The sequence below is a fragment of the Hyla sarda genome, chromosome 12 (genome assembly GCF_029499605.1).
Source record: "Hyla sarda isolate aHylSar1 chromosome 12, aHylSar1.hap1, whole genome shotgun sequence".
In the NCBI taxonomy this organism is placed as follows: domain Eukaryota; kingdom Metazoa; phylum Chordata; class Amphibia; order Anura; family Hylidae; genus Hyla; species Hyla sarda.
Genome location: NC_079200.1, coordinates 37,983,613 through 37,998,508, shown reverse-complemented (window position 1 = coordinate 37,998,508; position 14,896 = coordinate 37,983,613). Strand labels below are relative to the sequence as shown.

Sequence of the window (14,896 nt, the reverse complement as noted above, 5' to 3'; positions counted from 1 at the left end):
TTTTAATAAATCCCTCCATCTATATACTTCTGATCATGTCTCCCGTGTGGTGGAAACATCTCTAAAGGTGACCATACAAATTCAATCACATCTCCCCCAACTTCCCCATCCATACACATGAACAGGAGCGTTGCTAAGGGGGGGCTAATGGGGCTAAATCCCTGGATCTGACACCCATAGCCCCGCGTCTGACTGTTCACTGCACAAACCTTATAAAACACTGACAGTGTTAGCTGTTTAACAAAGCTTCGGGCATTGCCCATCGCTATGCTGCAGAAGGTGGAATTGTGTCTTAATGATGAGAGGCAGTGTGTTGTGTAGGGGTCTCAGTGACAGGGGGCAGTGTGTTGTGTGGGGTCTCAGTGATAGGAGGCAGTGTGTTGTGTGGGGGTCTCAGTGATAGGAGGCAGTGTGTTGTGTGGGGTTCTCAGTGACAAGGGCCGCATGTTGTGTAGGGGTCTCAGTGACAAGGGCCGCATATTGTTTAGGGGTCTCAGTGATAGGGGGCAGTGTGTTGTGTGGGGTCTCAGTGATAGGGGCAGTGTGTTGTGTGGGGTCTCAGTGATAGGAGGCAGTGTGTTGTGTGGGGGTCTCAGTGACAGGGGCAGTGTGTTGTGTGGGGTCTCAGTGATAGGAGGCAGTGTGTTGTGTGGGGGTCTCAGTGATAGGAGGCAGTGTGTTGTGTGGGGGTCTCAGTGACAAGGGCCGCATGTTGTGTAGGGGTCTCAGTGACAAGGGCCGCATGTTGTGTAGGGGTCTCAGTGATAGGGGGCAGTGTGTTGTGTGGGGTCTCAGTGATAGGGGCAGTGTGTTGTGTGGGGTCTCAGTGATAGGAGGCAGTGTGTTGTGTGGGGGTCTCAGTGACAAGGGCCGCATGTTGTGTAGGGGTCTCAGTGACAAGGGCCGCATGTTGTGTAGGGGTCTCAGTGATAGGGGGCAGTGTGTTGGGTGGGGGTCTCAGTGATAGGGGGCAGTGTGTTGTGTGGTGTCTCAGTGACAGGGGGCAGTGTGTTGTGTGGGATCTCAGTGATAGGGGGCAGTGTGCTGTGTGGGGGTCTCAGTGATAGGGGGCAGTGTGCTGTGTGGGGGTCTCAGTGATAGGGGGCAGTGTGTTGTGTAGGGGTCTCAGTGATAGGGGGGCAGTGTGTTGTGTGGGGTCTCAGTGATAGGGGGGCAGTGTGTTGTGTAGGGGTCTCAGTGACAGGAGGCAGTGTGTTGTGTAGGGGTCTCAGTGACAGGGGGCAGTGTGCTGTGTGGGGGTCTCAGTGATAGGGGGCAGTGTGTTGTGTGGGAGTCTCAGTCATAGGGGGCAGTGTGTTGTGTGGGGTCTCAGTGACAGGGGCAGTGTGTTGTGTAGGGGTCTCAGTGATAGGGGGCAGTGTGTTGTGTGGGGGTCTCGGTGATAGGGGCAGTGTGTTGTGTCGGGGTCTCAGTGATAGGAGGCAGTGTGTTGTGTGGGGTCTCAGTGATAGGAGGCAGTGTGTTGTGTGGGGGTCTCAGTGATAGGAGGCAGTGTGTTGTGTGGGGGTCTCAGTGACAAGGGCCGCATGTTGTGTAGGGGTCTCAGTGACAAGGGCCGCATATTGTTTAGGGGTCTCAGTGATAGGGGGCAGTGTGTTGTGTGGGGTCTCAGTGATAGGGGCAGTGTGTTGTGTGGGGTCTCAGTGATAGGAGGCAGTGTGTTGTGTGGGGGTCTCAGTGACAGGGGCAGTGTGTTGTGTGGGGTCTCAGTGATAGGAGGCAGTGTGTTGTGTGGGGGTCTCAGTGACAGGGGCAGTGTGTTGTGTGGGGTCTCAGTGATAGGAGGCAGTGTGTTGTGTGGGGGTCTCAGTGATAGGAGGCAGTGTGTTGTGTGGGGGTCTCAGTGACAAGGGCCGCATGTTGTGTAGGGGTCTCAGTGACAAGGGCCGCATGTTGTGTAGGGGTCTCAGTGATAGGGGGCAGTGTGTTGTGTGGGGTCTCAGTGATAGGGGCAGTGTGTTGTGTGGGGTCTCAGTGATAGGAGGCAGTGTGTTGTGTGGGGGTCTCAGTGACAAGGGCCGCATGTTGTGTAGGGGTCTCAGTGACAAGGGCCGCATGTTGTGTAGGGGTCTCAGTGATAGGGGGCAGTGTGTTGGGTGGGGGTCTCAGTGATAGGGGGCAGTGTGTTGTGTGGTGTCTCAGTGACAGGGGGCAGTGTGTTGTGTGGGATCTCAGTGATAGGGGGCAGTGTGCTGTGTGGGGGTCTCAGTGATAGGGGGCAGTGTGCTGTGTGGGGGTCTCAGTGATAGGGGGCAGTGTGTTGTGTAGGGGTCTCAGTGATAGGGGGGCAGTGTGTTGTGTGGGGTCTCAGTGATAGGGGGGCAGTGTGTTGTGTAGGGGTCTCAGTGACAGGAGGCAGTGTGTTGTGTAGGGGTCTCAGTGACAGGGGGCAGTGTGCTGTGTGGGGGTCTCAGTGATAGGGGGCAGTGTGTTGTGTGGGAGTCTCAGTCATAGGGGGCAGTGTGTTGTGTGGGGTCTCAGTGACAGGGGCAGTGTGTTGTGTAGGGGTCTCAGTGATAGGGGGCAGTGTGTTGTGGGGAGATCTCAGTAACAAGGGCCGCATGTTGTGTAGGGGTCTCAGTGACAGGGGCAGTGTGTTGTGTGGGAGTCTCAGTGATAGGGGGCAGTGTGTTGTGTGGGGTCTCAGTGACAGGGGCAGTGTGTTGTGTAGGGGTCTCAGTGATAGGGGGCAGTGTGTTGTGTGGGGGTCTCGGTGATAGGGGCAGTGTGTTGTGTCGGGGTCTCAGTGATAGGAGGCAATGTGTTGTGTGGGGGTCTCAGTGATAGGGGGCAGTGTGTTGTGTGGGCGTCTCAGTGACAGGGGGCAGTGTGCTGTGTGGGGGTCTCAGTGATAGGGGCAGTGTGTTACATAGTTACATAGTTAGTACGGTCGAAAAAAGACATATGTCCATCAAGTTCAACCAGGGAATTAAGGGGTAGGGGTGTGATTAAGGGGTAGGGGTGTGTGGGAGTTTCAGTGATAGGGGGCAGTGTGTTGTGTAGGGGTCTCAGTGATAGGGGGCAGTGTTTTTTGTGGGATCTCAGTGACAGGGGGTAGTGTGTTGTGTAGGGATCTCAGTGATAGGGGGCAGTGTGTTGTGTGGGGTCTCAGTGACAGGGGGCAGTGTGTTGTGTAGGGGTCTCAGTGATAGGGGCAGTGTGCTGTGTGGGGGGGGTCTCAGTGACAGGGGGCAGTGTGTTGTGTGGGGTCTCAGTGACAGGGGGCAGTGTGTTCTGTAGGGGTCTCAGTGATAGGGGCAGTGTGCTGTGTGGGGGGGGGGTCTCAGTGATAGGGGGCAGTGTGTTGTGTAGGGGTCTCAGTGACAGGGGGCAGTGTGTTGTGTGGGGTCTCAGTGACAGGGGGCAGTGTGCTGTGTGGGGGTCTCAGTGATAGGGGGCAGTGTGTTTTGTAGGGGTCTCAGTGACAGGGGGCAGTGTGCTGTGTGGAGGTCTCAGTGATAGGGGGCAGTGTGTTGTGTAGGGGTCTCAGTGATAGGGGCAGTGTGCTGTGTGGGGGGGTCTCAGTGATAGGGGGCAGTGTGTTGTGTAGGGGTCTCAGTGACAGGGGGCAGTGTGTTGTGTGGGGTCTCAGTGACAGGGGGCAGTGTGTTGTGTGGGGTCTCAATGATAGGAGGCAGTGTGTTGTGTGGGGGTCTCAGTGATAGGGGGCAGTGTGTTGTGTGGGGTCTCAGTGACAGGGGGCAGTGTGTTGTTTGGGGGTCTCAGTGATAGTGGGCAGTGTGTTGTGTGGGGTCTCAGTGACAGGGGGCAGTAATCGTGGAACACATTGCAGTCTATTGGAGACTGCAGTGTCCGCGTGCTGGCCGCACCTAGAGATTCCGTAGTGTGAACCTAGCCTAAGTTTCTATTCACACTTCTGAATTTCCGCTTGTGGAATTCCGCAAGCGGAAATTCAGAAGTGTGAATAGTAGTTCGGAATCCCATAGAAGTTTATGGGCTTTAATTTGAAGCCGTGTGACTAGACCCTAAGATTAGGACAAATCACAAGAGAAAGGATAGTTTTGGAGGACAGAGGTGGGTAGTGTTGGATAGAGGTTCCTTCAGGAGTACCTCTCATGAGCTTGTTAAATTTTATAATCCTCCCAGTTCACTGCCCCCATCATGATAAACCACCCCCTGCCTTTATTTTTACTATTTGTTAGTTTTCTACCTTGATATTACTCTGTATTTTATGCTCAGTCAGATTCAAAGACTGGGAAGGGGCGTTCCCCAGCAGGCGTGACATCATCTGAAGCCATAAGGGGAGAACTTCCTCCCTCACTCTGCTACATACAGCCCAGAGCAGTTCAGGGTGAGATGAGCTATCATTGGCTAAGGCTGCACCCCCCCCCCTCAGCATTTCCTGCTTTTGGACTTCTGCCAGGCCAGCAGGAGTCCAAAATCTGTGCAAAAGATAGGGGGAAATGTGCTCTGGACAAGTAGGGAGACACCTAGTGGCAGCTTTTTTAAATACAAATAAATCATAGAAAACCTTTTCTAAGTACATTAGAAAGATTTTTTATTTACCATAAGAAGTGCAAAATCAAAAAAATTTTTATCAGAGTGCCCATTTCAGCACTCCTACTATACAGAATTCATGAACATTTTAATTGTATAAATAGCTTTGCTGCTATCATTGTACATGCAGGTCAGCTAATAGCTTACTTGTGATGAACCCACAAGAAATAGATCCTATGGGTAAATAGTTGGCCATAAATGGGGTTGTTTATTGTTAGGATCATTTTAGAGCCAGGGTCCACTAAAGGATACTCTGGTGGAACAGAAGAACCAATGGAGGTGGGGGTCAGAGTTCTCACTGCTCATCATTTGCAGAAGACTGTAACAACAGTAAGTAAGGTCACGTAGACAGTCTGACAACAACCACGACAGGTCACCTGGAGGAACGGAAAGTACAGAGAGAAAGACATGAGGGCAATTCCATAACTTCAAATACACATTCAACCACACATGGTCCAAATGGATTTATAGAATACCACACAGGGCAGAGATAGTCAAGCAGACGTCTTTTGGTCCCATTGATTAGAACATGGTGAATCAGAAGCCAGTCTATACTTACATCTCTTATATCCAAACATAATTTTCTTACAAACAGCCCAAAGGGCTAAAGTGCCAGCAGCGCATGATCCATACATTCTTATGTGCAGATCAGGGGTCAATGCCAGCCGCACAGACTTAAAGGGGTACCCTGGTGGGAAAAAAAAAAAATCAAATCAACTGGTGCCAGAAAGTTAAACACATTTGTAAATTACTTCTATTAAAAAATCTTAATCCTTCCAGTACTTATCTGTACTGGATACTACAGAGGAAGTTGTGTAGTTCTTTCCAGTCTGACCACAGTGCTCTCTGCTGACACCCCTGTCCGTATCAGGAACTGTCCAGAGCAGGAGAGGTTTTGTATTGGGATTTGCTCCTACCTCACACGGACAGAGGTGTCAGCAGAGAGCACTGTGGTCAGACAGAAAAGACCTATACAACTTTCTCAGCAGCTGATAAGTACTGGAAGGATTAAGATTTTTTTTAATAGAAGTAATTTACAAATCTGTCAAATTTTCTGGAATCAGTTGATTTGAATATTATTAATAATAATAATAATAATAATAATAATAATAATGTTCCACCAGATTACCCATTTAAACAGGTCATAGGTGGTCCCAGACATTCACACAATAGGGCTAACTTTATGGGAAGCCAATGAACCCAATTATGTTGGGGGGAGGGTGGACTTCAAACTTTATACTGGGGGTCTGGTTCAAACTCAAATCCCCAATGTTTTTTTTTAAGAACCTTAGTTTCCCAAGTGCTTTTGACCCAAGGGCTTTTAACCCAAGACCAGGGACCAGGGTAATGCACCAGGGTCGAGCACTCAAGGGGGCACACTGCATTTTTAAATACATCAGAATTGTGCTATCTACATATCATCAGACTGCAGGGAACAGGTAGTAGTCCTGCGTGGCGGATGAACGCTTGAGCCTTCATATTAGAAAAACCATGTCTTTATTATATATGTTTAATTATGTATATTGTGCTTAGTTCTGCTGTTGCAGCGGGAAACACCAAGGATTAATACAGAACACACAAATGTTAGGCTGGGTTCACACTACGTTTTTCAACTACGGTTCCCGCATACGTTTTCTATCAAAAACCATATGGGAAAAAACGGATGGAACAGTATGGGAAAAAGTAAACCGTATGCGTTTTTAAACTGTATACCGTTTTTAAAAGTGCATACTGTTCTGTCCGTTTTTATTTAAAAAAAACATACGTTTTTGAAAATTCTGTCCATTTTTAATGGGAGGGGTCTTGGGTGGGGACTTTAGGATGCAAATGTGCATGTGCAAAGAAAAAACGCATAGGTTTTGCCATATGGAACCGTATACATGTGCGTTTCCCATTGACGTCCATGTTAAAAAAAAAAAGGTATGCGGTTGCAATACAGTTTTAAAACTGGAGTCAAAATCGTGGTTGAACACGTTTGGAGTACTGTTTAAAAACATATTGCAAGCAGACCGTACGCAACCGTATGCATCAGGCTATGCCTAAGTATACGGTTTTCAATACCGTTCCATACGTTTTCACTAATGGAAACGTATGCGGGAACCGTAGTTGAAAAACGTAGTGTGAACCCAGCCTTACAGAGGTTTCACAAGAGAGTTAAAGGGGTACTCCAGTGGAAAAAAAAAAAATTTCTAATCAACTGGTAGCAGGAAGTTATACAGATTGGAAAATTACTTCTATATAAAAATCTTAATCGCTCCAGTACTTATCAGCTGCTGTATACTATAGAGGAAGTTGTATAGGTTTTTTTTCTATCTGACCACAGTGCTCTCTGCTGACACCTCTGTCCATGTCAGGAACTGTCCAGAGCAGGATAGGTTTGCTTTGGGGATTTGCTCCTACTATGAACAGTTCCTGACACAGACAGAGGTGTCAGCAGAGAGCACTGTGGTCAGACAGAAAAGAACAACTCAACTTCCTCTGCAGTATACAGCAGCTGATAAGTACTGGAAGGATTAAGATTTTTCAATAGAAGTAATATACAAATCTGTTTAACTGGAGAACCCCGCCTAATCTATTCCTAACAGGGTGTCCACTACAAGTCACAACGGAGCTTTCAGGAGAACTTAGTCAAGGGCCTGATAGCACACAAAGAAAATCGGGCATTGCTTGCCTCCAGGTCCTGGTCTGCTTAGCAAAACCAATTTTCAAGTCGGAGGATAGCCATCTGGACACACTAGCTGGAGCGTGTCTCAGCATGACTACAACAACTCTTGCAGCACTGTTGACATTCTGGTAGAACTACAGGTCCCAGAATACAACCCACTGGGTCACCACAAAGGGACTAGCCTAAAGACTTCTATGGCAGTGTTCTCCAAATTGTGGAACTCCAGCTTTTGCATCATTACAACTCCCAGCATGCCCGGAAAGCCAACGGCTGGGAATGCTAGCGAATGGGAATGTTAAAAAATTAAGTGGTCCCCCTTATCAGAGACCCCCTTTACATACCCTGCAGATATAACCCTTAGGCTGCTTTCACACTACAAAATCCTCCATTTTTAAACATCCGTAGGAAGATCCGTGTGAAAATCAGCTCAAAACGGCAGTAACAAAATCCTATACGTCCGTTAGAAAATCCCATTATAGTCTATGGGATTTTCTAATATCCGTAATAATCTGTTATAGTCCGTTATTGATAACGGACGTTAGTTTGTGACGGAAGATAGTAAGTTCATGAACTATTTCTTCCGTAACTATCTTCCGTAACAAACTAACGTCCGTTATCAATAACGGACTATAACAGATTATTACGGATATTAGAAAATCCCACAGACTATAATGGGATTTTCTAACGGACGTATAGGATTTTGTTACTGCCATTTTCAGCTGATTTTCACACGGATCTTCCTACGGATGTTTAAAAACGCAGGATTTTGTAGTGTGAAAGAAGCCTTAGATTTATGCCTATGATGAGAATGAGTGATGGTACCCATACATGCATCATAATTGTGCAACCTACATTTCATGAGACCGCAGGGAAGGGACTATCCTAAATACTTCTGTCAGTGGTCTCCACAGTTGGTAGAGGTCTTACAGAAGAGTTAAAGTAGTCCATTCCTGAAAATATTATCCCCCTATCCCAAGGATAGGGGATAAATTTCAGATAGTGGGGGTCTGACCGCAGGGGCTTGTAACCTGTCTCCCCCATCCCATTGTATGTGTGCTTAGTCCACACTGGAGACAACTGAGGAGCAATCTGCAAATCGGACCTAAGGCTGCTGTAATTTGGTTCCTGGTTTTATGTATCTGGCCAGGTAGGTTTTGTGTTAGGTCCCGCACCATTTGAGAAACCGTAGTGTAGGTGTGCGGGCTCAGGTATGTCCTTCATACAAGGATATACTGGCTAATGTCTAAATTTTACATCAGTTTTGAGGATTAGCTAATGTCATTGTATACATCTACCACAGGAGTGAACCCACATTGTGGTCCATAGGTGCGGGTCCTCTGCTCCAATGTATGTGCACAATTGCACTTAGGGTTGAGCACCTGTTATCACCTAGAGACTACGTTTATGTAATTGACCGCAGGGATCCCCCGCAATCTCCCATACAGGGCCCCGGCACCCGCGGGAAGGGGGTGTGTTGATCACCGCACAAAGCGACGGCTGACACGCCCCCTCAATACAACCCTATGGCAGAGCCGGAGCAATGCCTTCGGCAATCTCCTCTGCCGTAGCGATGTATTGAGGGGTTGTGTCGGCAGCCGCTTCGTGCTATCGGGCCGGAGAGCCGGGGCCCCGTATGAGAGATCGCAGGGGGACCCAGCAGTCGGACCCCCGCTATCTGAAACTTATCCCCTATCCTTAGGATAGGGGATACGTTTTTCAGGACTGGACTACTCCTTTAAGTTCACTACAAGTCAAAAGTGAGCTTTCAGGAGAAGTTAGTCAAGGGCCTGATAGCACACTAAGAACACCAGGGTGTAACTTGTCTTGAGGTCCTGGTCCACCTAGCAGAACTGATTTTCAAGTAGGGGGATACCCATCTGGACAAGCCAGCTGGAGCAGGACAGCTGGGAGATGTAGTTTTGCAACAGCTAGAGATCCACAGTTTGGAGACCTAGGGTTCTATGGTCACATTTACTACTGAAAAGGGAGAACATTGATAGATATTCTGAACATTGATAGATATTCTGAACATTGATTGATATTCTGAACATTGATAGATATTCTGAACATTGATAGATATTCTGAACATTGATAGATATTCTGAACATTGATAGATATTCTGAACATTGATAGATATTCCGAACATTGATAGATATTCTGAACATTGATAGATATTCCGAACATTGATAGATATTCTGAACATTGATAGATATTCCGAACATTGATAGATATTCTGAACATTGATAGATATTCTGAACATTGATAGATATTCTGAACATTGATAGATATTCTGAACATTGATAGATATTCTGAACATTGATTGATATTCTGAACATTGATAGATATTCTGAACATTGATAGATATTCTGAACATTGTTAGATATTGGGAAGCTGAGCCCATAGGTGTCACTTTCTTCCCCTGTAGGATGCACAAACATAGGGAATGCAACAAAGTTCAGTGTTCTTCCCTGAGCAGAGATCCCCTTTAGATGACCTGCAGATTTAACCCTTTGATGCTTGCCCTATGATGACCATGAGAGTTGATGGTGCCCACATGGGTGGTAGTCATTGCCTGTCAGACCCTCCCTGCTGTGCTGTGTGTACCCAGTGGGGGGTCTTGTGTGCACAGATTGTTGGTGAGGACACTGACAGAGTTGTGTGAAGTTTTGTGTAAAGTGTGAGAAAGCTGTAACCCTGCTCCCCCCAGTACCCCACCCCCTTCCCTCCAGTCTTTCCCACTACAGTACAGGCAGGTGTAGAGAGGGGAGGGCGGCTCCTTTAAGGGAACCTGCATGGGGATCTGTACCGGGTGTAAGGGACAAGTTCACCGGAAGATAAGAGGGGACAGAAGGGAAGGGAAAGGCCGAAGACTGGGAAGGTGGAAATAAGGAGAGAGGGAAAGGGGCAGCAGCAGCCAGTGCGCAGGGAGGGCCTGGCACAGGGTGCACGGGCTGGAGGAGGGTCTGAGAGAGGAGGAGGCTCAGGTCTCACTGCAGGAGGTGACACAGGATCTGCACTAGGAAGCGATCTGCACACATGGGATCTGTACGATTCCTCCGGGATCAACTCTAATCTGCTGAGGATCCTAAGAGCAGCAGTCAGTGGATCTATGGTGCAGGGGGGCACAGGCAGGACCCGCACACACAGCACTGACCGGGATCAGCACCAGGGACAGAACCAGCAGAACCGGGACCTCTGAGGAGAGGATGAGGCTGGCCGTGCCGCTCTGCCTGCTCCCGGGACTCTGCCTGCTCCCGGGACTCTGCCTGCTCCTGGGACTCTGCCTGCCCGGCTCCGGCTTCAATGTGGACACACAGTTCCCGGTCATCAAGCAGGCGGGTGTGCCGGGCGGGATGTTCGGCTTCTCGGTGGCATTTCACCAGCAGAGTGAGGGGCAGCAGCGCTACCTGTGAGTATTATAGGGGGTGAGGGGGGTATCTGATGGGCTGACAGGACAACAGGTGGGGTAGGTGCAGCAAGAGGGGCTCCACAGGGTGTAGGTGGGCATCTATGTAGTGCATGTGGGCATCTGTGTAGTGTATGTGGGCATCTATGTAGTGTATGTGGGCATCTCCGGAGTGTATGTGGTCATCTATGTAGTGTATGTGGGCATCTATGTAGTGTATGTGGTCATCTATGTAGTGTATGTGGGCATCTATGTAGTGCATGTGGGCATCTGTGTAGTGTATGTGGGCATCTCCGGAGTGTATGTGGGCATCTATGTAGTGTATGTGGGCATCTATGTAGTGTATGTGGGCATCTATGTAGTGTATATGGGCATCTATGTAGTGTATGTGGGCATCTATGTAGTGTATGTGGTCATCTATGTAGTGTATGTGGGCATCTATGTAGTGTATGTGGGCATCTATGTAGTGTATGTGGGCATCTCCGGAGTGTATGTGGGCATCTATGTAGTGTATGTGGGCATCTATGTAGTGTATGTGGGCATCTCCGGAGTGTATGTGGGCATCTATGTAGTGTATGTGGGCATCTATGTAGTGTATGTGGGCATCTATGTAGTGTATGTGGGCATCTATGTAGTGTATGTGGGCATCTCCAGAGTGTATGTGGGCATCTATGTAGTGTATGTGGGCATCTATGTAGTGTATGTGGGCATCTATGTAGTGTATGTGGGCATCTATGTAGTGCATGTGGGCATCTATGTAGTGTATGTGGGCATCTATGTAGTTTATGTGGGCATCTCCGGAGTGTATGTGGGCATCTATGTAGTGTATGTGGGCATCTATGTAGTGTATGTGGGCATCTATGTAGTGTATGTGGGCATCTGTGTAGTGTATGTGGGCATCTATGTAGTGCATGTGGGCATCTATGTAGTGCATGTGGGCATCTATGTAGTGTATGTGGGCATCTATGTAGTGTATGTGGGCATCTATGTAGTGTATGTGGGCATCTATGTAATGTATGTGGGCATCTCCGGAGTGAATGTGGGCATCTCCGGAGTGTATGTGGGCATCTATGTAGTGTATGTGGGCATCTATGTAGTGTATGTGGGCATCTATGTAGTGTATGTGGGCATCTCTGGAGTGTATGTGGGCATCTATGTAGTGTATGTGGGCATCTATGTAGTGTATGTGGGCATCTATGTAGTGTATGTGGGCATCTCCGGAGTGTATGTGGGCATCTATGTAGTGTATGTGGGCATCTCCGGAGTGTATGTGGGCATCTATGTAGTGTATGTGGGCATCTCCGGAGTGTATGTGGGCATCTATGTAGTGTATGTGGGCATCTATGTAGTGTATGTGGGCATCTATGTAGTGTATGTGGGCATCTATGTAGTGTATGTGGGCATCTCCGGAGTGTATGTGGGCATCTCCGGGGTGTATGTGGGCATCTATGTAGTGTATGTGGGCATCTCCGGAGTGTATGTGGGCATCTATGTAGTGTATGTGGGCATCTATGTAGTGTATGTGGGCATCTATGTAGTGTATGTGGGCATCTGTGTAGTGTATGTGGGCATCTATGTAGTGTATGTGGGCATCTCCGGAGTGTATGTGGGCATCTCCGGGGTGTATGTGGGCATCTCCGGAGTGTATGTGGGCATCTATGTAGTGTATGTGGGCATCTCCGGAGTGTATGTGGGCATCTATGTAGTGTATGTGGGCATCTGTGTAGTGTATGTGGGCATCTGTGTAGTGTATGTGGGCATCTGTGTAGTGTATGTGGGCATCTATGTAGTGTATGTGGGCATCTGTGGAGTGCATGTGGGCATCTATGTAGTGTATGTGGGCATCTATGTAGTGTATGTGGGCATCTGTGTAGTGTATGTGGGAATTTCAGGAGTGTATGTGAACACCTCAAGGGTGTATGTGGGCATCTCTGGGGTGTATGCGGGCATCTTTGGAGTGTATGTGGTAATCTCTGGAGTGTATGCGGGCATCTTTGGAGTGTATGTGGGCATCTCTGGGGTGTATGCGGGCATCTTTGGAGTGTATGTGGTAATCTCTGGAGTGTATGTGGGCATCTTTGGAGTGTATGTGGGCATCTCTGGGGTGTATGTGGGCATCTTTGGAGTGTATGTGGGCATCTCTGGGGTGTATGTGGGCATCTTTGGAGTGTATGTGGTAATCTCTGGGGTGACTCCAGAGATGCCTACATACACCCCAGACAGCTCACATACAGTCTAGAGATGCCCTCATAAAGAGATGCCCACATACACCCTAGAGGTGCTCACATACACTCCAGAGATTACCACATACACCCCAGAGATGCCCACATACACTCCAGAGATTACCACATACACTCCAAAGATGCCCACATGCAGGGCAGGGGTTGTGTATATTATAGGGCACCTATGAAAATGTCTACAGTAGGAAAATGCATCTATATTTGGCATAATATTCTCTAGACAATGAATTGGCTGGTTGTAGAATGTCTACTGCTTATGTTGCAGTGCTGCCATCTATCTATCTATCTATCTATCTCATATCTATCTCATATCTATCTATCTATCTATCTATCTATCTCCTATCTATCTATCTATCTATCTCTCATATCTATCTCTCATATCTATCTATCTATCTATCTATCTATCTATCTATCTATCTCATATCTATCTATCTATCTATCTCCTATCTATCTCCTATCTATCTATCTATCTATCTATCTATCTATCTCATATCTATCTATCTATCTATCTCTATCTATCTAATACCTATCTCATATCTATCTATTTATTTATCTATCTATCTCATATCTATCTATCTATCTATCTATCTATCTATCTATCTCATATCTATCTATTTATTTATCTATCTATCTCATATCTATCTATCTATCTCATATATATCTATTTATTTATCTATCTATCTCATATCTATCTATCTATCTATCTATCTATCTATCTATCTATCTATCTCATATCTATCCATCTATCTCATATCTATCTATCTATCTATCTATCTATCTATCTCATATCTATCTCATATCTATCTATCTATCTCCTATCTATCTATCTATCTATCTCTCATATCTATCTATCTATCTATCTATCTATCTCTCATATCTATCTATCTATCTATCTATCTCCTATCTATCTCCTATCTATCTATCTATCTATCTCATATCTATCTATCTATCTATCTATCTCTATCTATCTAATACCTATCTCATATCTATCTATTTATTTATCTATCTATCTCATATCTATCTATCTATCTATCTCATATCTATCTATTTATTTATCTATCTCATATCTATCTATCTATCTCATATATATCTATTTATTTATCTATCTATCTCATATCTATCTATCTATCTATCTATCTATCTATCTATCTATCTATCTATCTCATATCTATCCATCTATCTCATATCTATCTATCTATCTATCTATCTATCTATCTATCTATCTCATATCTATCTATCTATCTATCTATCTATCTATCTCATATCTATCTATCTCATATCTATCTCATATCTATCTATCTATCTATCTATCTATTTCATATATATCTCATATCTATCTATCCAACATAACCCTTGTAATGATTGTTGCAATTCCAAGTCTACCATCTCATCCATGTATACAGATTCTGTCTGTATATAAAGGCCACCATGTCTATGTATGGGGGGGGGGGGTGCAGGTCTCCCATGAACCTGTGCAGCCGGATATATGGGCTCTATTATAATGCTGGTGTCTATAAGCAGATGTGGAATGAGACAGTATCTGTCGAAGCATAGAACCCCCAACCCCCGTTCCGGCCCAACTGTAACAAAACCACAACTCCCATCATGCCCAGGCGGCCGGTCCAGTTCTGAAATAGCTGGACAGCCATAGGCTGGGGAACCGTCCGCTGAAGTAACATATTCAGGAGGAATTTTATTGTAAATTCCCATAAAGTGCTCTTCTAAAGCTTTAAGCCATTGTAAACATGGGGGGGGGGGGGGCACGCTGGTCTTTGTTGAACGTTCCGTGAATGTTCTTTGAGGAGTTACGTATGGAGGGTGTGAAAGGGTTAACTCGGCAAGAATTCACCACTTTTGGTAGCCATTGGGGGGGGGGGGGGGGATTAACTTCTGCATTCTTAGCCCTCAGGGATGAGTGACTAATATTCTGGAGGAGGAAAAGGGGTTAACATGCAATGCACAGCAGGCTGGCATGAAAGGGGTAAACGGGCAGCGTTCAAAAGGATGGCATGATAGGGGTTAATGCACGAGGCCTTAGCATGGGAG

At 46.8% G+C, this 14,896-nt stretch overlaps 1 protein-coding gene across 2 annotated transcripts in view; it reads left to right on the top strand.

Annotated features, from left to right (window-relative positions):
- Window positions 1-10,037: 10,037 nt before the first annotated feature.
- The window catches only part of ITGA3 (integrin subunit alpha 3), a 102,593-nt gene continuing 97,734 nt past the window's right edge, over window positions 10,038-14,896 (top strand). The window contains exon 1 of one of the 2 annotated variants that reach the window (XM_056547895.1): window positions 10,038-10,613. In XM_056547895.1, coding sequence (XP_056403870.1) covers window positions 10,411-10,613 — 203 coding nt within the window. In that variant the 5' untranslated portion in view covers window positions 10,038-10,410. The remainder of the gene's footprint in view (window positions 10,614-14,896) is intronic. The other variant, XM_056547894.1, reaches the window with a different exon arrangement.